This window comes from Biomphalaria glabrata, chromosome 3, assembly GCF_947242115.1.
Source record: "Biomphalaria glabrata chromosome 3, xgBioGlab47.1, whole genome shotgun sequence".
NCBI lineage: Eukaryota > Metazoa > Mollusca > Gastropoda > Planorbidae > Biomphalaria > Biomphalaria glabrata.
The window spans coordinates 7939887-7964572 of record NC_074713.1 but is presented as its reverse complement, the minus strand read 5'-3'; the positions used below and the strand labels follow the sequence as shown (position 1 = coordinate 7964572).

The following is a 24686-nucleotide window of genomic DNA, read 5'->3' as shown; positions in this document are numbered from 1 at the left end:
TGCTGTTGAAGTAATCAGTGCTACTTATTCTGCCTTATATATTGCATTATGCATTATATGCATGGATCTATCTGCATCTTAGAATGCAGGGAATCGCTTGGTGGCTGGGGTGGATGTCCGGCTTGCGTAGCCGGTGGATAATGCTATAGTTATCCATATATCAAGGCCTATTGATCGTACAGGTATTAATAAATGGTACAGTAATACATGTATAGGTGAGGATTCATAATTGATTCATTTGCACAAATTCAAGTGATTCGAATCATTCAACATGAGCATTACAAAGACAAGTATTTGTCAAAGATGAGCTGTTTATGACTCACAATATAATTTAAGTCAACATGCTATAGGTAGGCCTAGATCTATTTAAAAAAAACACAAAACAAGCAGGATCTGTGAATGGAGAAAATTGGCAGCATTGATTTCAAGACAAACACTTAAAGTCTAATTATTAAAAGAAAAAACAATGTATATGCCCATTTTATAGTCGAGTTCTTGGGTAACCTTGCACGCTGCACCCTGCTTAGAAATTGCTTTGCCACTTATATAGATCTAGTCGACTTCTTTCCTTACTAATAATATGGTTGAATTAAATCCAGTTCTAGAAATAGTTCTGCATAATATTTTTGACCAATATTTCTTAATTCTCGAATCCCCCTAAATTTATATAGGGCCTATAAGTCAATCTAAGTAATGAGTAATTAATACATTGGCTTGTTACAAAAGTGGTTATTAGCAATGATAAATAGCTATACTCAGTGCTTTTTTTTTTATATGGTACGCACCGGCACTTTTTTAATGTGGGGAAATGGTATTACGTGTTTTATTTCTCGTATTTTAACGTTTATTACTAATTTATTAGTATTTAAAAGTTAGGCAATCCATCACTGAGTACCGGCACCTATTTTTTTTTTTTTTTTTTTTTAAAAAGCACTGGCTATACTTATGCAATGTGTTAGATTATATATATTAGGCCTATTATTATTATAATTATTATATTCAGCTATTCCATCCATCTAGCAACTAAACATGGGTCTGCTCCGGTCACTTTTTTTGGACTATCTTAGTACCGTAGGTCAATTGTTACAGTGCCAAAATACTTATAATTCACCGTTTTTCATTCCTTATACAAACTTCCGGTGTCAGTAAGTGCTGATCACTGAAATGAACGTGAGAAGACAGACAAATATTTCACTGTAAACTTTATCAAAGCATTGATCTAGATTTCTAGATCTAGATTATCTAAATCTAGAATTACCTTGTGTTTGAATTTTAACTAGGTTTCTAGACATAGATCTAATGTTGATTTAAGTAAGTGTTAGTGCAGATCTAGATTCTTTTTTTTACTTCTTAGACTTTTTTATTTAGATTTTTGATTTTGATAGACTACTCACTACTGACTTACGACTAGTCTCACTGAGTCTCACACTCAGTCTTACAAGTAGATCTAGTAACAATTAAGACAATTTAATATTACTTTAATACTATTATACTACTAAGTAACTACTAAGTAATACTAGGTCTAGACTCTAGAGTAGAGAGGCTAGCCGCTAGTAGAGCTAGAGGTAGAGGCCTCAGAGTCAGAGTTAACTAAGAGTAGTTAGTCTAAAAATGAGTCTTAAAATCTAGATCTATCTAGTAGTCTTAGTCTTACTTAAACTTAAATAGAGTTTAGAATTAGATTTAATTAGATCTAATCTAGAATCTAGTCTAAAATTAGATCTATCATCTAGTAGACGACTTACTCACTTAGACTTAGTGTAGACCAGATCTTAGATCTAGGTCTTAGGACTTCATTTTTTACTTAATTTTAGTAGAAGGTAACTCTTCCTTCCTTAGACTTAGTCTATCAGACTTAGTGTCACTTAGCAAGACGATTTAGACAATTTAGTTCAAATAGTTGGGACTTGAGTATGAAGTTCAAATTCAAAGCAGATCCCCTAGGCTCTATTCAGTCTATTGTAACTATCTAAAATAGTCAAGAGATATAAGAGTGTTTCTCCAGTACTGGTTACAACTAGGTGTTGGTTCACTAAAAAGTCTGTATTTCATAAGATTGTTATTCAAATATGACAATTTGCATTACATTGCATTAAGAAATGGTTAATCTATAAATTTTGATATTTTGAGCTCATAAGGTGCTAGGGAAATATTGAAATTGTAAAAAATGTGTGAAATTACTACCCAAAATGGCGGCTTTTGATGTAACACGGAACACCATAGTATGATTGAATTAATATCGTACTAAAACCAAGGGGCATAAAACTTCCATCTTTGTTGGGATATGTTAACAAGATCCTCATGTTTCAATGTCATTATTTAGTTTTTCTCAAGGTTATCAAAGTATTGATTAAACACGGCCACAAAAAGGCGTTTGAGGCGCATCGCGATGTGTCCCACTTTATACGGAATTACAATCCTCTATGAATTGTAAACAAGAAATAAATAATATGCTCAACATTGCATTTCTGTTACAACAAGCATTAAAGATTTCTTTTAAAGTATTTTTTTTGTTAAAAGCTTTCTAAACATGCATAACGAGCTTAAAATAGGTCGAGGCGTCCCAGATGAAGCGCCTGTGCTGCGTGTGTTAAGAATGGGATTATTTTTCCCACGACACTACTTTTTATGAATGAGAGTTCTTTTGAGCATCACAGGTATTGTGTAGAACAAAAAAAGTGCCGCTTCCGCTGGAAATACTAGCGTAGTAATTAACAGGAGTACTTAAACAATAGCGTGTCCCACAATTAACCATTGATGCGCCCCAAGCGTCGACACGATCAATCGCCGGCAATCTTGTACAAACATCTCATTTAAACTGTTTTTTGTGATCTTTTGTGGAACAACAACCCATCAGGTACGTAGATATTTCATTATTCTACTGAAATTTAAGCTTATTACGAATAAGTTTGATTGCAATATCCTAATCGAAGTGCTTTTTTTAGAACGAGGTTACTAGATTTAGCCATTCAATCATGACGTCACGTGAAGCGTCTTGAATACAATTTAGTCTTAAATCGTAAAGTTAATCAATTTTAAAGCCTGTTACTAAACAAAAAGTTTATATTTCCTAAACAATTATGTTGATGTAATAGTAGACGTGTGAAAGAATTAAAAATAATCTACATTTTTTTATTTTGAGAAGTAAATTGGGTTAGGCATTGAGGCGTTCCATGGGACCCCGTGTTGGTGTTTTCCATGCATAAATTATGACGTCACGTGTAGCGTCTAGTACGAGTTCAGGGTATATTAAGTTTTCTTTATTCATGGAAAGTTTCAATCAAGATTAAATGATTTTTATGTATGTAATAAAATATTTTCATAATTAATAATTTTAAATGAACATTTTTTGATATATTTCAATATATATTTTTTTGAAATTTTACTTATCATCGTTTGGGGCGTTTCAGTGGACAACACTTCGTTTGTTTACAAATGGTGTCCTAGTTTGCGTCTGTTAAGTCCAAATAGATTTTAGTGATATTTTGTTAAAGATTTTACAGTATCAGATAATATTAGCTACATTAAATAAATAAAACGATAGTGTTTAAGAAATATTAAATAATTAAAAATTTGTACTTAATACTGTAAAGAATATTTAGATCTAATTGATTTTCCGTTTGAGGCGCATCTCGGACACTTGTCTTTAAAACTTAATCTAGTCTAGATCTAGACCTAATGATCTAGACCTAATTATGTAATTCATCATCTAGATTTACTCTAGACTAGACCTAGATCTAATTATGTAATTCATCATATAGATTTACTCTAGACTAGACCTAGATCTAATTATGTAATTCATCATCTAGATTTACTCTAGACTAGACCTAGATCTAGATCTAATTATGTAATTCATCATCTAGATTTACTCTAGACTAGACCTAGATCTAATTATGTAATTCATTATCTAGATTATTCTAGATTTACTCTAGACCTAGATCTAATTATGTAATTCATTATCTAGATTATTCTAGATTTACTCTAAACCTAGATCTAATTATGTAATTCATTATCAAGATTTAGACTTTAGATCTAGACTAGATAGTGGAAATAAGTAGATTATTAGGGAATTAGATTAGATCTTATAATGAATCTAGACTCGTGACTCTAGACTAGGTCATTAATGACTAGATTTAGAATCTAATTATAGATAATAAATAATAGATTCTTTCTTTCAATAGACAAGTATCTCTAGAATAATCTAGATCTATAATTCTATATTATAGTATTTTTTATAGACCTATATTGAAATGTAGATTGTATCTAGAAAATTTTGGTTTAACCTTAACTTAATTTCCATTGTATTTTTTATACAGAATATTGTATTCAGCTCTTTTAGTCTACCACTGAATGATTGTAACTTAAGTTATATAATATGAATTAACTGTACTAGTCCTACACCATTGAGTCTATCCCTATAAAGCAATTATGGGCATTACTAGACTAGATTTAAATAATGCACCAATATATATTATATGTTTACGAGTGCTATTAGTACATAATAGATCTAATTATTTTGATACTAATAAATTTTTATCAATTACAGATTTCAGTAATGGAGCTATCTGTTAGAGTTTCAAAGCGTTTACAAGCCAAGAAAGACTCTCTAAATATACAAGCATCAGAGCCTGAGTCATTTCTAAATGTACTAGTACCAGAGCCTGTGTCGCTAAAAAATGTCACTCAAAATAATGTTTCTGGGTTGACACCTAGTGCTATAAGGTATAGAAGACACAGGGAAAAACTACAAGCTGATCCAGAAAAATTTGCTGCTTTCAAGGAAAAGGATAGAAAACGAAGTGTGCTTTACAGACAAAATATTACACCAGAAAAGAGAGAAAGAGCTCGACTTTTAAGTAATTTAAGAACACAAAAATGCAGACAAAAAAAGAAAGAACTAGGTCTCCCTCTTAATGAAAAAAAAGTAAAACCTGAAACACGTGCTGCTGTTTTAGAGCGAAGAGAAAAAGAGAGGTTGAGAAAAGCTGCATACAGGGCCAAGTTAAGCCCACATGAAAAAGCCTGGATAAACAGAAAACGCAAAGAAAGAAAACAGCAAGCTAATAGTCCACAAGCTAATAGTCCCCTTTGTGTCAACTCTGCAGAGGTTGGCGAATCACTTGGTACTGGATTCCAGACTCCAGTGGCAAAAAGAATGGCTGTTTCAAGGGCTTTGATGAAATTACCTAGATCACCTAAGAAATATGCTGCAGTTGTTGAAGGTCTCTCACAAATACGCTCCCCAAGAAGAAGTAAAGCTCTCCAAGACATAGGCTTTCTGCGTCTACCTGAGAGAAGAAAGCTCATCTTTCTAAACAACATTAATGAAAGCATCAAAACCTATCTACACTCTACCAGCAAAAAAAGGAGTCAGATGTCTAATGCTCGCAGACAAGTACTCTGCAACATCCTTACTAAGTATAACAAATTCAGAGGTTGTGCTACTCATTTCAAACATTTTGGTTTTTCAAGAAGTTTTATGTCCAAGTGCAAATCACAAAACATAGCAAGAAAAAAACGAAGTGATTGCATTACACAAAATGCCTTGGAAACAATTCACAACTTTTACAGCAGAGAGGATGTCTCAAGAACTGATCCATCTCAATCATCTGTGAGTGCACGAACTGGAAAACCTAAACGCTTCATGCAGAAAACGCTGAAGGAGGCATATACTCAATTGAGTACTCATGCACCCACATTAAAGGTATCGTTCTCAAAGTTTGCTAAATTGAAACCATTTATGACAAAAGCTACTCAACATAATAAGATGCAGTCTTGCTTATGTGAGTTCTGTATGAAGATTTTTCTTTATATGGAGGGCATTAATAAGTTTCTAATCAAAAAAGGACACAGAGAGCTGACATTAAAAAATCCAGCTTCATCACTTGACTTAACTCTATGCCCAAGAACTAATGCCAATTGTTTTCATAAGCTGCAGTGCATTGAAAGATCATGTAGCAACTGTGGTGTGGATTTAATTAACAAGTATTTTGAGCCTTTAAAAAATTGCATGGATGAATTAGCAGAATGGAGCATCTGGTCAAAGATGACAGATGAGTATGTTCAGAGTGATGGTACACTGCGAAAGGTAATAAAGTGGCGACCAGTAAATAAAGAAGGCCCTTTCAATGACCTAGTAACATCAATGCAGAAAGATTTGGAAAAATTCAGCCTTCATCTTTTTACAGCTAACTGGCAACAGCAGCAGTTTGCAGATTTGAAACAAGATTTACCATGTGACTGGCTTTTGCTAGTTTCTGATTTTGGTCAAAATTTCACATGCCACCACCAGGATGAAATCCAAGGTGCACACTGGGCTCGAACAGAGGTCACTATTCACCCAGTAGTGAGCTACTACAGAGACAAAGATTTGATAGTCAAAGAAAGCATGGTTTTTTTATCAAATGACCTAAAACATGATGGCCATGCATCACAACACTTTCAAATGAAAGTGATTTATGAGTTAGCTAATCGTGGTCATGCTTTCACTAAAGTTATCAGTTTTAGTGATGGATGTGCAGCACAGTACAAAGGAAAATTAAATTTTGTAGACTTATCTTTCTCAAAGGAAGATACAAATGTGTCCATAGAGAGGCACTATTTCGGTAGTCGCCATGGAAAAGGGCCATGCGATGCTGAAATAGGTGTTGTTAAAAAAAATGCTACATTGGCCATTAAAAGAAGAATGGCCATTATTTCTGATGCAAAGGGGCTATTCCTTTGGGCAAAAGAATACATGACAAAGGCAGAGCCTACAAGTAAAAGAACATTTTTCCTTGTGGAACAAGGAGAAATCAATCGAGACAGGCCTGACAGGTCCAACGAAAAGATTCGAAGCCTTCAGGGATCGAGGTCAGTCCATGCAGTGAGAGGTATTACACCTTACAATATTGCCTACAGAAAAAGAAGCTGTTTCTGCTTTCCTTGCAGAAATTCAGATGGCAGTCAGTGCCTGCATGATGAAATATGTGGATCTTGGAATATGTTCAAACTTCAGAAACAGAATGGTAAGTACTGTACTTTTATTTATTTATTTATTTTTTAAATAGCCATTTTACAATTATCCGAGAAAACATATTATTCTTTTTAAAATTACTTAACTGATTTCTAAATGTAATTGTTTCTTTTTCTTCAGTGGTGCAATCTCAATCAAATCTTGAATCCTCTTTGGATGTCAGTCCCATATGCTCAAATTCAAAGGTAAAGAGCTTTTACATACAGTATAAGCATTTTAACATTTTTCATTGAATCTTATGTTACCTGTATTGTATAAGTTGTTTTTTTAATAATATACCCTGCTAAATAATTTTTGACTCATTTCAGTCGAATTTAAGTATTTCAGCCCCATGTTGTTGTTTTTTCAGGCCCAAACATTGTCCTCCACAAATCAAAAGTACATTGTAAATAGCTGTGTGATTGTCAAGTATGGGGAAATATTCTATCCAGGTATAATTTTTTTTGTACTGTGTACCTTTTACATTCAATAAACAAGTTCAAAGTATGTTTTAGATTGAAGTATTAACTTTTTCAACATTGCTGGTAATTTTTTCTAACAGGAGTTGTGACAGAAGTCCTGGATGATCAGCGCAGAATAAATTTTTTAAAAAGGCACAGAAATAAAAGAGATATATTTGTATACCCAGAAGTGCAGGACATACAATTAGTGTATGCAGACATGATTGTTACTGAAGTGATGTTGATACCAAATGGCAATAGTTTGAGAGAGTGGAGAGTGGAAGGTTTTGATTTCTGAATAAAATTTGTGTACAGTTTTATGCCTTTTTTCTTTCTTTTTTTTTTTTAAACCTTTTTCTGTGTGTTAAAACTAACAAAACATATAAAATATATATTTGTCAATCATTAAAAATATTAATGACAATTTACTTGTGCACAGATAAAACAAAAATTTAAACTTTTAAACATTATTTTAAAAAATGGTGTCCCATGAAGCACCCGCAACATTTTGTGAAATTGAAGCAGCATTTTTACAAATGGGTACTTTATGACTAGAATAGTGAACTTAATAATAAGTCTAATGGATCACTCTAGTGCAAAAATAAAATAATTTCTATATTCTCACAGAATATCTTTTTAAAAAACTTTAACTTGTAGTGTCACAGGTGCTACGGTGTCCCAATTTTTGAATTGAGCTCAAATCCACTTTTTTTATACAAAAGCATAAATTTCAGTATCTAAAGACTAGTAACAATAAAGACAGTTATATTATGCTAAAATACAATGAATTTATCAATTGGTAGTTCTTAAATTATCAAGTGGTGTCCCGGTGATGCACCTGTGACGCAAAAGGGGGTACCCCTTGAATAGACACTGCTGTCAAAATCTACATCTTGCAATTCATTTTCTATTGATAAATTCTTAAAGTGAACTGGTTGAAGAAGTGAATACAGTTGAAATGAAACCAAAAACTTCAACTTTAATTTTTAGCATAATGTGACACTTTTTGGCACCAGTACTGGAGAAACACTCATAAATAATTTAACTCTACTAGACTCGACTAGAGTTAACTAGAGTAGTTTATTTATTCCGGACATTACATGAATCCAATTTACTGTTTTTGTGGTCATTACTGTTACATCTTTATTTTGATATTTAATATGAAACTAGCATGCTGTATTATGTGCGTGTCCATTTTCCAATGATTCTGACTAAATTTCCTTCCATTTAGCTGTCTTTATGTAAGAAAAAAGATTTTCAAATTTGTAAGTCAGGTTGTTGTTTTTTCCTATGTTACCAGGATGACTTTACCTCTTCCTAGGACTAAGACTATATTAGTATATTTTTTGGTTGGTTAAGACTGGCTAAGACTTAGTCTATGCTAATGAGCCAGGCAATATTTATTCTGTTTTTGGAGCTGATTTATTTGATTCATAAGCCAAGTTGTTTGATTCTATAAAAAAATATTTAATAGGGTGTTTGTATTAAATTACGATTTTCTTACCAAAATTTATTTCAAACAGCCAGTTTCGGACATCAGTGTTAATGATGTTATAATATATATTGTATTCGTTTGTTTTTTGTTGTTTTTTATAGAGAATAAATGGGCAAATGTTTGGGGTGAGCTTGATACATTGAATGGAGTTAAAGTTAAATGCCTAGATCTAGACCTGCTAGATATATCTAGATTTATATATAGAGAATATAGAATATTCAACTATTTAGGCAAGAATGGCCATCCTGGCCTGTACTATACTACAAAAGATCATATGTATTAGAAATGAATAAACAAAAAAGACAAACATTCAACACACATCTAATCATGCAAACATAAAATTTCTAAAAGTCGATGTAGAAGTCACTATCCCAGTGACCTAATTTTGGTAGAATAAGTGTGTTCATATTTTTATATTTTGTGTTCGTATTTATGCATAATTTGAAAACATCTTTTTAATGATTTCATGTGAGGGGCTATGCCTGGCGATCTTAAAATTTAGTTAATATCAATATAGAATTAAAATCAGAGTTTATTGATGCCAAAATATAGACTGAAAAAATGTTGGTATTTGGGATCAAATGATGTGTGACAAAATTAGTTTGAATTAAATGAAAACACATGGCTTCTTTGACATTAAATTTAATAACAAATATAGGTTTGGGGCACAAATAAAAGTAATCATCCTTATTCTCCTTAAACTAAAGAAGATTTTGATACTTCATTTTCTTTTCTATGTCAAACCATTATCAAATAATGCGCTGTCAATGTCAAACTTTGAATTTTTGGCCTATAGGTGTTTGAATAACATAAAGTACTCTATCTACTAGATTAGATGACTGTTCTGTAATTGAGTCAATCTGTCAATTGACTAGGACTAGATGAGGGGCGTAGCTCTTTAGGAGCCCCTGCATTTTTTGTAATATTATATATTCAATTTTTATTGTAAAAAACATTCATTTGGGGCTGGGGGGGGGATTTCAAATTCTTCCCCCCTCCTCCCACCACCCTAGCTACGCCACTGGACTAGATTCTAGTCTGAACATTGTAATCACTAGCTAGAACTAGAATCTAGATGATAGATTTTTTAGATTTCTATAGAAATTATTCTAGGTCTAGTCTAGTCACTCTAAAGTAATACATCACCAAATACAGTTCAATACTTCATTTTCAGTCTTCACTTAGAATTAGAGTACTGAGTAATGTGTAGATAAGATAGATCTAGACCATAGTAAAGAAAGTAAAGTTCTCCATTCAAACCTTGCAATCTGTAAATGTGGGGCAGGTCATCGCAGATGATGTAAATGTCTTCTGTTTCTATAGCACTCGGTTTACAAGGGTATCATGTAGTCAACACAATGACTGACTTCCTTTACTTTTCTCAACTAATGACAGGTACCCATTAGAGCTGATTAGACTCCCAAAGATCCCACTCAGCCACCGCATCCCCTAGACCATAGTACTAGATCTATATTTATTATCATGATAGTATTAATAGTGTTGGTATACTGTATAGTGTATAGTCCTGTCCTATCCTGTATAGATATAGTCCTGTCAGACTCCTGTCTACTAGATTCTAGTTTCTTTTCTGTGTCTTAAATCTTGCATATTATATGATAATTAAATCAATATTTCAATATGTGTGTAATAATTTAATAATGTGTAAAATTATAATTTATTAGGTCTATATTATGATCTAGACCCTAAAATGTCTAGATCTAGAATACTTGATTATTTTTTGATGGGCAATGGTAAAAAGGGAATATCTCATTTGATTATCTGATAACTCTTCAGCCCTTATTGGACAATAACAAGCCTTACAATGTCCTTGTTACAAAGATAGTTTGTGTGAAAACACAAACTCAGAATTGCCCCCATTAAAGCAGGTAAATATGCAGGTTTCAATAATTTTCAGCATGAATATCAGAAGCTAAGAACTACAAGCTATCAACAACCACAACCTTATCTCTGTCCTTACACAAAAGAAGAGACGTGTGTGTTAAATGTGTTGTTGATATTAATATTATTGTATTGTTAGGCTGACTTGGGCATGATACCACAGGGCACAGTGATGTATAATTATTATTACATTGTTAATATCGATATCTATTCAATGAACAGTATGTTTTGAATACATATGGTTCAAAGTGACCCTGGCCTAACTGATGTTATTGAATGATCATCTTATTGGTTTTATAAAGGGTCAATCTCTAATTCAAGGCCTCAAAGAAGAAGACTAAGACTGCTTCATTGATCCTTATGTAAATTTGTTCTGATTACAAGGACTCTTTTCTCATATAAAGACAACACAACACAAACATTCACATAAATAGAACAGACACAACATAAAGAGTTCATTGAGTGAATACACACAGACATCTTGATCCTGATCAATGAGTGGCATTGATATAGTCTGACAGAGTAAGGAACAAAAAAGTTTTTGTATCACTTGGTTCTAGTCTTGATTGACAGAAGTTGCCCACTTTGCGACGACTTAGCATAGTTATGCTGGAGCGGGTGGCTGTTGTCTTCAAAGATTTTTTCGATTTTTTTCTTACATATTTTGTTCAAAAAGTTCATTTAAATATGGTAGTGTTGTGTGCGATTGGTGTAATTTTATGGAAAAACTATGTGAATATTGAATAGTTGTAATATTGGTGTATTTTTATGAAAAAACTGTGTGAATAGTGAATAGTTTTAATATTGATGTAATATTATTAATGTAATATTGATGTATTTTTATGAAAAAAACTGTGTGAATAGTTGTAATATTGGTGTATTTTATGAAAAAACTGTGTGAATAGTTGTAATATTGGTGTATTTTATGAAAAAACTGTGTGAATAGTTGTAATATTGGTGTATTTTATGAAAAAAACTGTGAATAGTTGTAATATTGGTGTATTTTTATGAAAATACTGCTTGTAATTTTACAAATTAAATGATTTGCTTTCAGAAAACAAAAGAAGAAAATAAAAAAAAAAATCACAAAGCTTATATTAAGCGTATTTATATCAATTAGTTTGGATTAGTCATGTAACTAAATTTGTAATAGATATAGACTAACAATAAAAAAAGCATTAATAAAAATATTTTAAAAGGGGAAACAACCTGAATTCAAACTCATGGCTCAAGCCTTCTCAGGCTTCTCAAGCCAAGATGGTAACCACTCTTTTAGTGTAGAGCTTATGAACATGGAAGATTGTATAGTTATTTGTTTCTATAATCTAGACCTATTTTTCAGGTTTGTGTTTACTAAGACTCTAATAACGTTCTATAAAGGGGACTAATTCAGTTTATACCACTATTTCTTTCCCTTGTTCGAGATACCAAACAAAATAATTTATTACCAGTAGTTAACTGTTGTTTTTTTTTTATTATTATTGATTCTTTTATTGTCAGGTAAAAGAAAAAAAATGTGCAAAATTTCAGCTAGATCTGAGATTGGGTGTGGAAGAAATAACGTGTACAAACTTTTGACTATTATTGAACTGCCAGTTGAACTTGAAAAACTTAGATGTAATGCTAGCAAAAAAGACTTCAGTATACACACTAGACATTCTCCTTTTGACTCTCTGACCTGACTATTCTAATCTTTATATCAATTTCTAAAGTCCGGCTGAAGACAACACAATGCTAACTTTATGACAATCAAAGGTTGTAGCTCTTAATGGGACAAACAAAAAAAACTAGAAGATTCTGATCTTGTCTCGTTACATGCCAAACTGTAGTGAGGAACATGAACAACAAAACAAACTTAGAATTTTGTCTCTTTGTGGGTCACCAACTATGTACCCCTTATCCATTCACAGATTTTGGAAAGGAAAAGTGGTTCCCCCATTTTATGATGCTGCTGTTTCTGCTTTACTTTGATATTTCCTTGAGAGAGATTGGTCTATTCATTGATGTTGTCAAAGTTTTTATCATTAGAATGTTACTCTAATGCTCACTAATGCCTTGATATTGTTTTGTCTGTTTTGTTTGTTCTTTGGTTCAGGAGCTGTATCTCAGCAGTGTTTATAATCTTTTTATTTTATTTGCTTAGTAGAGAAGTCTTGGGGTGGATATTATGAAACTATACCAGTTTTAAAAAATACTGAATTTCTGTCAATATTTATTTCCATTTAAGGGTGTTTGTACTTTAAGTGGATGCTATATGAAGTTTGAGACTACCACATGCAGTCAGAGTTACAACAGGACCCCCACAAGTATGCCACTGTGGGGGTTGCAGCCAGGTTGGGTGATCTTATGGGACTTCAGGAAATGGTCTGGCATGGTAAGTCAGTTTGTAGTTGATTTCATGTTGTTTTGTAATGATGCTTATTTGTAGTTTGCTCTGGATATTCATTTCACTGTCAAATATTTCAAATGACTGGCTTGCCCATTTTTTTGACTATTTATGGCCAGAAGGTCATTGTTGGGCCCATTTGGAATTTCTTCATTTGTACCTAGGATCTTCTTAAACATCCATCCTAGCCAGGAAATTGAGATTCTAAAAAAAAAAAATGTTTAAAGTATCTTTAATGTTTATAAAAATATTATTGGTTCAGCACTAAAACCAATTGCTTTCAGATCCACAATAGTAGACATCCATATTTAAAATGGTTTATCTTAAAAAGTTCTGTAAAAATACCTATCCCATGAGGTTTTAAAGACTTTGATTTAGTAATCACTATCTACAACTAAATCATCACTCTACAGTTATGTCATTGTATCCTATAATATTATTACATTAAATTGTTGTTGTTTTGGCTACAGAATTCATATTTATTTATTTTTATTTTAAATTTCTAGAATATCATTTGCATAAAAAATTTTCAACAAAAAAAAAAATTATTTTAATATCTGTTATAGGGAGACCAATAGATGTTTTTGACAACAGAGGATGGAGTCCACTTCATGAAGCAGCATATCATGGGAACACTGGTTGTTTGGAATTCTTATTGAGACAACGTACGTTTTATGTTTATGTGATTTGATGTATATAATAATCCACACTTGTAGGTAAATAAACGGTTCTTTTGATTTCATTTCTTCTTTACAGCTGAAGTTGACCCTGATTGGACAACGCATGCCAAAGAAACACCTTTAATTTTGGCAGCAAGGCAAGGCCAGCATGATGCTCTTAACACCTTAATCAATGCAAGAGCTGATATTGACTTTACTACCAATGAGGGATACACACCTTTATGGGAAGGTAGCTGTACAGATTTACATATGTTGTTGTTAGTTTTAGAGATGTTAGTTGGAATAGTTAAAATTTCTGGCTAATCTAGAAAATCTTTTCTCTTTCTTTTTGTGTCTATTTAGGTCTAAAGTTTATAGAATTGTTAGAGCTAAATATTTACATTTGCATAAAAAAATAAGAAAATATTCATTATAGTAAATAAAATTACTATTAATCTCATGACTGTCATTTATAAAGTGCTATTTGTAAAGTCATCAGTGTTGTTTTTTTTTTAAACTTTTCAAGTCCACTCATTCACTGCCCATCAGTAAACCTTGTCTGAGCATCTCTTTTAGTTCCCTAAGCCTATATATCTTTTTTTTTTTACTACAGATGTTTTGTGACTCATCTTAATTGCAATCTAATTAAAATGTACTTATATATAATTATCACTTTCCTATATCCAATGTGCAAACCTACATACTGAAGTACTTGAAAATAGAATTGTACACATTTTAGGGTTCAATATTTTAGCAAAAATGTTGTCTCACAGTATGTTTTTTTAAAACAACAAACAATGGGAAATATTTTTATAAATAAAAATGGTACACAATTATTTTGAATTAAAACTTTGTTTTCAGCTACAATAGTCCTTTAAGTTATCATTACTGTTTAACAGGTGATTTTAAGTGTACACAGGGGAATGGAACTCTTGGTCCTGGATATACATACATTTCAATCATAGAAGATACTCTCCCTTTTTTCTAAATATAAATTTCTCCCCCCTGCTAATCTTTTGTAAAAAAATCAAAGGAAATCACCCACTTAATAAAATTATTTTGACACTAATAAAGTAGCTGTTTAAGTTTAGATAGTTTACTTTCGATTGATCATTGCTTCATTGTTAGTAAGAAGCACTTAACATCTTAACATTTACATTACAAACTGGGTGACAGATGCATATTAATGTAAAGTTTCCCTTTCAGACCTTGTGGTCTATAGGACAGATGGAAAGGTCATCTGTTTCTTTGACCTACAGTTAATGAGTGTGTCATGTGGACAACACAACAACCAACCGCCTTTACTTTTCCCCAACTAATGTCAGGTACCCATTATAGCTGGGTGGACTCAGAGGCGCCCAAAGAACACGAAATAAGAAATCAGTCTTCATCAGGATTCGAACCCTGTACCCCGGTTCAGCAGCCAATCGCTTTACCGCTTAGCACTGCGCCTCCTACACATGTATATGATTGAAATAATCATCTCAACTGGTCATAATAATCACTTTTTCTCCTTCATAGAAATGTTCCTGTATGTAAAAACATTTTTTTATGTTTATGAAAATATTATTTACATGTTAATAATAATTGTTTTTAAGATTGTGACTTTTCAAAGTCATCTACTTCATAATTTTGAGGTCTCAAGCAATGTACTCTAAATCGGTCATAATTCAAAACTTTTTTTTAGCTATCAATTCTGGAAGCTTTCCATGTTTCCGCACACTAATTAAAAAAGAAGCAGATGTCAATGCAAGAGTCTATACTCGTTACTCCCCATTACATTTAGCAGCAGAGAAAGGACTGGCTCATTTTGTCAGCCTTTTACTTCAGGTAACATTTTTTTTTCTAGAGAATCACTCTTTACAAAGACTCAAGCTTTTTACTTAAACATTAGTATTTACGCATATTACAATTTGGCTTTTTGATGTTTTTTTTTCAGCATGGAGCAGAGCTAGATGTCTATGCTGATCATAATTTGTCTCCCTTATTTTTAGCAGCACATAAAGGTCACACAGACTGTGTGAAACTTCTAATAAAATTTGCTAAAGATAGAGGTTAGTGAATTTAAAGCCTTGATAAGAAAACTTTTGTAATACAACAATAATAATTATTGATAATTTAATCTATATAGTTCTGTTAGCAAACATAACATAGGTTAAAGGTGTATGAAAATATAGCAGAAATCTTTTTACTAAGAATGGCAAGCTAATCTGAATAATTTTTGAATAGGTAGAGATCATGTTTCTTTTTAGTGAAGTATTTCATTTGTATGCACTCATTAGGGAGCAATTTCCTTTCGTCCTTGTACTGAAAAATGGGGCACAACTAAAAGAAAAGGAGGGACATGTGTGGGTTCACTAGGGCATTTCATCTTTGTTCCTGGATGGGCATGTGGAGTTCACTAGGGCATTTCATCTTTGTTTTCCTTAATTAAACAATTGTAAGTTACTTACAGTTTTTCCTTTCACCTCAGGCGTCATGCACATTGTCAATGCTGCTGCCTCAGACAATGCTACACCCTTGCTGATAGCAGCCCAGGAAGGGTATGCAGCCATTGTTGCCATCCTCCTTCATTATGGTGCTGATGCGAATATCCCTGCTGATGGAGAGAACGCAGTGGCTCTTCAGTATGCAGTGCTTAACGGTCACTATCGGTAAATTATGTTGTTGTTTGTATTTTGTTATAGCATCAGTAGACTGTCAATTAAGTTTTGTTCTAATAGTTAAACACTTGTCTCACTTCAAAATGAATTTGAATCAAACTCAAGGCTATAATGCTATTTGACTTTTTTTTTTTCCTTTCTATCTTTCTTTATTATTTATATTGATTAAAACCAAAAATAAAAAAAATAAAAAAGTCTTTAATAATACTTCTTTTATCAAACCAAACATTACTTACTTATTCCCGTTTTTAACTCCTTTCTTAATAATGTCTTCCTAACACCCCCCCTCCTTCCTGTGAATTAAGCAAGTGAAATGAATACAACTCATTCCTGACAATGGTGTTAAATGTTTAGCACTATATTTATTATTTGGTGTGTTTATCACAAAAGGATGATGCTGTTTAATTTTGGTTTTAAGTATCTGTAATGATATCAGAAATATATATATACATACATGAATGTTGTGAGAAGTGGTGATGTGCCAAATAACAAATTACAATACTGCAGACATATGCATAAAATTAATGATAGAGTTTATCATACATCCAGCATTTGGAGGATGTAACCTCCTTTTTAGGGTTGTGGCAGGCATTGGTCTAAAGTGAGAAAAATGTCTGGCTTTTTTTAAAGGATGTTATCCGTCAAGTTCAAATTCTTTAAGATTAAAAACACAAACTCAGTCATAGACAGCAGAAAGATATATTTTCGGACAACCTCCCTCTTGAAAATGTGTTCATTTTTCTAAGCTTCTCAAGAGAAACCAGTTACTGATGACATCTGAAGATGCTTTTGATTTTTATATCTGGGCATAATGCTAAAGTTGAAAGAGCATTTTTTTTCTTCTGATCAATGCCCAGTGGGCCAAAAGGAAATAGACTCACCAGAAAGAGAGTTTAGTACTGTATTGTTTACAGCCTTTGATTTCCTGACACGCTTCATCAGTGGTTAGTTTTTAAAGATTTCTTTATCTAGTTTTTTTACCATTGTGCTCTCCTTTGTAAAGCTTTGCCCTCTTCTAGGTGCCAAAGTAACCCTTACCATAGACATAGATCTGTAGCATTAACCCTTTAAAGCTATGTTGTCTTTGAAGGAAAATAAAAAGGGTTAGGGGTTAGATATTTTTTAAATGTAAAAATTACCTACATGTGCAAAGTTTTCAGTTACATTTTTAAACAGTGGTTCCCAAACTTTTCTTTGTCTTTTAGACCCTTGCTATGTCTTCTGGTTTCCTGTAGATCCCTGCTTTGTGAATTCATCATTTTTTTTTAAACTGATTTGTCAAAGCTTTCACAAAGAGCAGCTTTTCATGGATTTCTCTATCCATTATAAAAAGATCATATGCCAGTTATGATATTTCATTACGAGGCAAGATTACTCATCCACATAAAGTGCTAATCATATATATATATTTGTGTAATTCTATTAATGGGAAAACAAAATTAAAATCACAACCTGCTTAAATGCAATCCACTATCATTAAACCCCTTGTTTATTTTCCATAGACCCCCCAATTCATTTTTTCACTTACATACACCCCCCTGGATTTTGTCATAGACCCCTGAGGGTCTATATAGACCACTTTGGGAATGACTAAACCAAACTCATTGTGACTAAACAAGTTGTATATTTGTATGCATTTGTAGTTAACATTACCTTATACAATATAAAGTGTTACTGATCTAAACGTGTATTCTCTGTCTCCTCAGTTGTGTAGAGTTGTTACTTCCCTACACAGATATGACTGTGTTTGAAACAGGAGATTTTGACTCCATGCACCCTCTTGTCCGGGCTCTTAAACATCAGGATACAACAATACTCAGACTGTTACATGGTCACTTGACCATTAATCGGACGTCCAACATCCCATCCTATCTCAGGCTAGAACTAGGTCACCTGGCCAGTGCACTAGTGCCAGCTAGAACCTGTTCTCTACTTTGTTTGATAGAATCAGACTGGCCCTTGGCTGGTGCAGAGTATCTACTTCAGAATGGGGTCAGCCCTAATATAACTAATACTGATGATGAACTTGCGCCACTGCTGGTAGCTTTGTGGACAAAACGAGATTTATTTTTTCAGCTGCTCCTCCGCCATGGGGCATCCCCGAATGTGTATCATACCAATGTGACAGGAAATGTGGCCATGCTTCTGGCCTTCCAAAAAGATTTGGAACTTGAACGTGATCTGTCTGCCTTTGTGAGGAACTCTAAACAGCCCAATTTTCAGATTTTTTACATCTGGCAGCTTTTCTTAGCGGGTGGAGAGTCTCATTCCTTGTTTGACCTCTGTGATCCCATGAATGGAGAGAACTGCGGCAGTCCGGCAATCACAAACTTATTTGGATTAATGTTTTACATGTTTCACCGCAAGGAGAACTTAGTCCCAGTCCTTGCACTGCTGATGTGTATTAGTGATCATGCCAGTTTACCTCGTCATATTCTTGCACAGTTTGAACAGAACCAAAGGAAGGTGTTACAAAACATAGCTGGTAAGTACATGCTACATTCTTTATTCTGAAGGTCATTATTATCTACTTAATTTCACAATATGTCCTTGCAAAATAGGCATATACATTTTAAGTATTTCTTTATGGCAAGATTTTTTTTTATTTACTGACCTTTTAACTCCCTATAAATTAGAAAAGAATCCATTTCTTTCAAAATAAACGACTTTAAAATGTATCTTTTCGAATAAAAAAAATTACATTTAGCTGCTAATATTAAGTAAAAACTAAACTACTGGAAATGAACTCAAATGGAAATCCATGAAAAAAATAATTTTTAATTTAGTAATTTACTATCTTTGTGCAGATGATTTTTCTGATCTTTTACAATAAAACCCAGTACACGATAAAAATAGGCATAAATTTCAAATTCCCTTTCACATATTTAATGAATGCACTGTTGAATGTTGATTTTTCAGCTTCTCTTGTTAACACGTTTTGGGCTTTAAATTAAGCATCTATTTTTCATGTTGACAATATTTTTTTCATACCAGTACTAAGTCAGTCCATGTTAAAGCTCACATCTGCTATATAAATTATACATCCTTTCAAAAGAGAAAATCTTGATTTTCACAAGATTTGTCTTTTGGTTTTCTAAATCTTTTAATCATCCTGCTGCTTCTCATGTTCTTGGGAGTGACTTGTTAAAAAAAATAGTTGAATCATGTGATGACTTACTGTTCTGCACACAGGGTGGCAAGGAGATGGAGTAGGACCATTGTTTATTGTAGTAACTTATGTAAATTGAATTTACAGCTTTACAAAGCCTTTCCATCCTTTATTGATCTTTTTTCATACAACCTCTAATCTTATCTTAACCATTTCCTATTTAGTAAATAGGTAATTAAATTCATCACAAAGTTATTGTAGATGTACAATGTTGCAAACATCTTATGAAATAAATTGAAACTTATTAAGATCAAACATCAAGGGACCAACTAATTATTTTTCAAATATCTGAAACTACACACAACTTGACTTTTTCAAAACCCTTTTAGCAACAGATGAGACTGTGTGTTTTAATTTAAACCAGTACTAATATCAATATTTGAGAGGACATATGTAGCTTTCTACACCTTATCATTCAACTATCATTCTATATATTATATAATTAAGTAATTTGTACTGTTTTAAAATGGTTTTAACCTTTTGGTATAAATATTGCAGTAAACTTTTAGCCCAAAATATGCTCCTTTAGTCTTGTTGGTAGAGAATAATGTTATACTTATAATGTAACTTAGGTTACGCATTACAAAAAAAAAAAAAAAAGAACTTAGATACAATTCAGTAGAAAACATTTATGTTAAACAATTTTAACAATGATCAGTGGCCAGGATTAGACTGAAAAGTATAAAAAAAGTAGAATTAAATTTGGATATAGCAGGTGTGTGTGTCGGGGGAGGGGGGGAGGAGGAGGAATAAAATTTAAGTGGAAAAGAAGGGATGCATCTGTAATAAAAAATTACTTAATGTTGATTAAAATGAAATTTGTAAAAAAAAAAAGCATTTGGATCTAGATCTCTCTCTCTCTATATATATATATGCTTACACATTTGTCTTACTTTGTAACTAATAGACAAGCAGTTTCACTTGTTTTTTTTTTTTTTTTTTTTAATTTTACTAAAATCTACTTAAATGGTTAAAATGTGTATTTATTTACTAATTTTTTCCACAGAAAAAACAAACTTGCTGTCTCATCGTTGTCGAAGAATTATTGTTCTCAACTTGGGTAAGGAAAATAAATACAGTCGTTCTTCAGTGGAAAACCTTCGAATACCCTCCATGTTACATGACTATCTGATGTTCATGGAAGAGCTGGAGCTCCCCCTTCAAGATAGGATTCTTTAATTTATTATTGTTGGCCTAGAGGAACATTATTGACCTACATTTACTTCATGTATGTAAATTTGTCTTTTTTTTTTTTTGATGATGCTCCTGCACTGGCAGACAACATCAAACTGTTTTAATTTAAAAGATTTAAAGGAAATTTAAAGAATAATAGAATCAATCATTCCAGTCCAACTTTTACAAGTACATTTTTGTATCTTCTTTGAAATGACTTCATTAATATAGTAAAACTTTCTGAGCATTGCTTGCTTAAAATGGTAAACCAATATCTCTGCACTACTTGCTTTTCAATTGTTTTAGTTTTTTATACACATCAAATTAGGCTATTTTTAAAAAAAAAAGGTTTATACTGACCTTTATTTAACCATAAACTGTTGAAGTTTAAGTTGTCAATAGTAAAATTTTCAACTTGGTTCATCAAAAAGATGTACCAATTTTAAAAACCATTCAGAGCAGTACAGCAACCTCTCAGTTCTATGCAGTATGTTTGAATCCAACAATTGAGTACTCTGAAGACTACTTTTTTTACAAAAACACTAGACTGCTAAATAGAGAAAGTGCTTTTTTTTTTTTTTTTTTTTTTTCAAGTAAGACCAGGACAACAGCATTACAATTTGCATTCAAAATTTTCCTTAGAATCTGTTCAATTTAAATATTGGTGTTTGGTTTTAGTTTCATTGCTAGTAATAATTTAGGGATAGTGTTAGGCTCCAGTTGAGAACTAGAATTATATTGGATTGAGTTTAGTTTATGTGATTAGTGTTAAAGAGTTAGGTTTGGTATGAGGGCTTGGTAAAGAATGGTTATTTTAGAAATAGATCTATGACCTTACTTTTCATCTAGATACATTTGATTTTTATTTCTGTTGTTTAAATGACATATATTTTGTATGTATGTCTGACAAGTACAACCAAAGACCCCCCACCCCCCCCTTTTTTTTTTTCCCAACTTTAACTATAACTGATAATTTTTGTGATAGCAAATAATCTGAATGATATGGAATAAGATTTCTGTTTGATATTATTCTATTTTTGCTCATGCTCTACATACAGAAATTAGTTTTTACTCTAATAGTAAGATGAAAATTAATTAATTAATCTCTTAAAGTTCCCATTTCAGATCTTGCCATCTATAGGGCAGATGATGTAAAGGTTATCTGTTTCTGTGGTCCATGGCTAACGATGGTGTCATTTGGCCAGCACAATGACCAACCATCTTTACTTTTCCCCAACTAATGTCAGGTACCTGCCTGCATTTTAAATTCAATAGTAATATTGGGCTCAGTTCAACTTTGCAATCACTTGATAGATCAACAGTGCAAACTTCTTGTGTGTTGGGATTGTTTTTAGATAGATAGTTATTTTTTTTTTAAATTATATATTCTTAATTCTATGGTGCCACTCCACAATGACACGTTGCTGCTTCCGTTTTTTTATCTTCCTAAAAATGTGTCGCCTCATCCAGCTGTGTCCTGCTCTAGGCAAAAATCTGGATTATTATGTTAATAAATAATTGAATGTTTTAAAATGATATTATGATTTCCTTAGCTAAGTACTGATTAATCACATTGAATGATTTGTTGAAATTTTATATTTTTTATATATTGTTTGATCAATGGTCTAAATATAATCATCATGTCAAGTATGGTCCAGGTATCATAAGTATGATAGGGTACAAAATGAATTAGCTAATCAATTTTATTGACAGAATGTCAACTTTTTAGCAAATGATTTTAATTGCTAGTGCTGTAAGTGTATTCTAAAATTGTGTTTTTGGGCAATATGAAAATTTATTCATTTCTTTTTCTTGTTTGTTTTTAGGCTACATCCTTATAATGGCTTATAATGAACTTGAATGTTTTCTGATTTCATTTTTTACATTTCTGAGACATTAGAATCTCCTTTCAATTGTTTTGTAAATAGAACTTGACTGTCATTTTTTTAAAAAATGTTTTGATTTTCTTTTTAAATTGTTGTAACTGATAATTTTCAAGATAGAAAACTTCTTATTAGAAAGCTTTTTTTTGATATTTAATTAGTTGTTTTATTACAAATTTTAATTACAACTAGAACATTTAAAAATCAGGTTTAGATAATCCAGACATGATCCTGAAACAATTACAGTGACACAATAATCATCTATCAATGGAATGAGAGGAAAGTGCAGTATACGAGCATGAAATAGTTGCTAAAGCGTGGTCGAGAGGCCAAGTGCGCTTGAACTTGGCTTAGCTACTTTTTTAGGTTTGACACCTGACTCAGGCAGAGTTGTGTTTGCTTAGCGCCTAAAGGCAGCACGGAAAACCAACTCCTAGATACCCCCTCCCCCCACTGGTCCACAAATGAGATTGGACCAAAAGCGCTCTGAGCATGCTATAAGCATGAAAGTAGCGCTATATAAAAGCTATAATAATAAAAGCAACAAGCAGCCAAACTTGGATCTGTCTGTTGAAACTTGACAAGTTTGTCGTTGTACACTTTTGTGTAGTATTGTACAAGGTCTTAGTACTTTGTCATATTCCCCTACACATTCTTAGTGTGATGATGGGTTATTAGATCCAAGATGTGATGCATAGTTTTAACTTTATCTTACACTACCACATGTACCAAAACAAATAAGACCTCTAGTGGATTTTAAATTAGAAATGTTATAACAATAAGATTAAAATCCACATTATCAGCAATCTTATTGGTGGCTCTTCTATGTCATTTTCCTCTAATGTCATAACTTTTATGCAAACATTTGCACTACCCTGCACCATTTTACCACAAAGTTACGTGTGCAGCTTCTTATAGCATACAAACTTAGATCTAAATCCCTTTCATAACTTTCAGTATTTATTTGGTATGACAAAGTTGTTGTTTTTTTAAATAGAAAAATAGTCACAATCAACAGGTTTTGTTGGCTCCTGAATAGTGCAGATATTGATTTCTGCTGTCAAGAGTTATTTATATACATCTTTTGTAGAGGTATGAAAGAAATTAACATAATCTTCAGTTAAGCAAGATGTTCCTGTTGCTAATCTTGAGTGTAAAAACAAATAGAATGGAATCACCAGAAACCCTATTAAAGTAAAGGTAAAGTTCCTCTTTCAGTCTATAGGGCAGATGATGTAATGTTCATCAGTTTCTGTGGCCTATTATCAAATAAAATAATGTTTCTCGTGATCATTTTTGTAACTAAAATAGATTTAAATTTTCAGCTATTTTAAAAATCTATACTGAATGCAACATTAAGAATGTGCCTACATGAGCAATAAAGAGTGAAACTGAAGAATTCAATGCCTTTGTGAGCAATAAAAGTGAATGTAATTCTCCATGAGTAATAATGACTGCTTATACCAAGGCAGTCATTTAACTTGTACAAAGGACAATATTTAAGTTGAACTCCTATTCATTTGAAGTACAAAATCTTATTGATAATGTTCAGTGGTCAGTGCAGTTACTTCATTTGAAGTACAAAATGCTACTGTTGAGTTGTCAGTGCAGTGAATTTTTTAGTAGATATGATTGGGTTGACCATTTATTTGTAATTTCCTTTTGGGAGCAAGGACTTGGAATGGTGTAAAATGTTTTGTTTTTTTTACTTCCATTGTTAATGTGAACCTTTTGTCACCACTTGTAACTTCTCTTAAATTGCAGATGAGTTTTTGTTAGTAAATGGTGAAAGATATCAATTTTCATTTGTAAATGTCTTCAACTGTTTCATTACTTTAAATTTTATTTGTAAATAAAAAACAAAGCCCCCCTCCCCCTTTTTTTTTAAATAAAAAAAAAAGTTT

General features: G+C 32.3%; 2 protein-coding genes across 4 annotated transcripts; both read left to right on the top strand.

Moving 5' to 3' along the window:
* Positions 1-1142: 1142 nt before the first annotated feature.
* Positions 1143-23946, top strand: LOC106055944 (ankyrin repeat and SOCS box protein 3-like). The gene is made up of 9 exons (XM_056023167.1): positions 1143-1311; positions 13077-13223; positions 13802-13900; positions 13992-14144; positions 15582-15724; positions 15834-15948; positions 16368-16548; positions 18264-19042; positions 20733-23946. The coding sequence occupies exons 2-9, from the start codon at positions 13124-13126 to the stop codon at positions 20903-20905; spliced, it is 1743 nt and encodes a 580-aa protein (XP_055879142.1). The 5' UTR covers positions 1143-1311; positions 13077-13123; the 3' UTR covers positions 20906-23946.
* LOC129925036 (uncharacterized) lies at positions 2311-7772 on the top strand. Of its 3 annotated transcripts, none has more exons than XM_056023164.1 (5): positions 2311-2857; positions 4547-7007; positions 7136-7200; positions 7365-7446; positions 7557-7772. In XM_056023164.1, the coding sequence occupies exons 2-5, from the start codon at positions 4556-4558 to the stop codon at positions 7751-7753; spliced, it is 2796 nt and encodes a 931-aa protein (XP_055879139.1). In that variant the 5' UTR covers positions 2311-2857; positions 4547-4555; the 3' UTR covers positions 7754-7772. The 3 variants fall into 3 exon arrangements, with proteins under 3 accessions (XP_055879139.1, XP_055879141.1, XP_055879140.1); XM_056023166.1 differs by having other exon boundaries at positions 2311-3697; XM_056023165.1 differs by having other exon boundaries at positions 2311-7007.
* Positions 23947-24686: the final 740 nt, after the last annotated feature.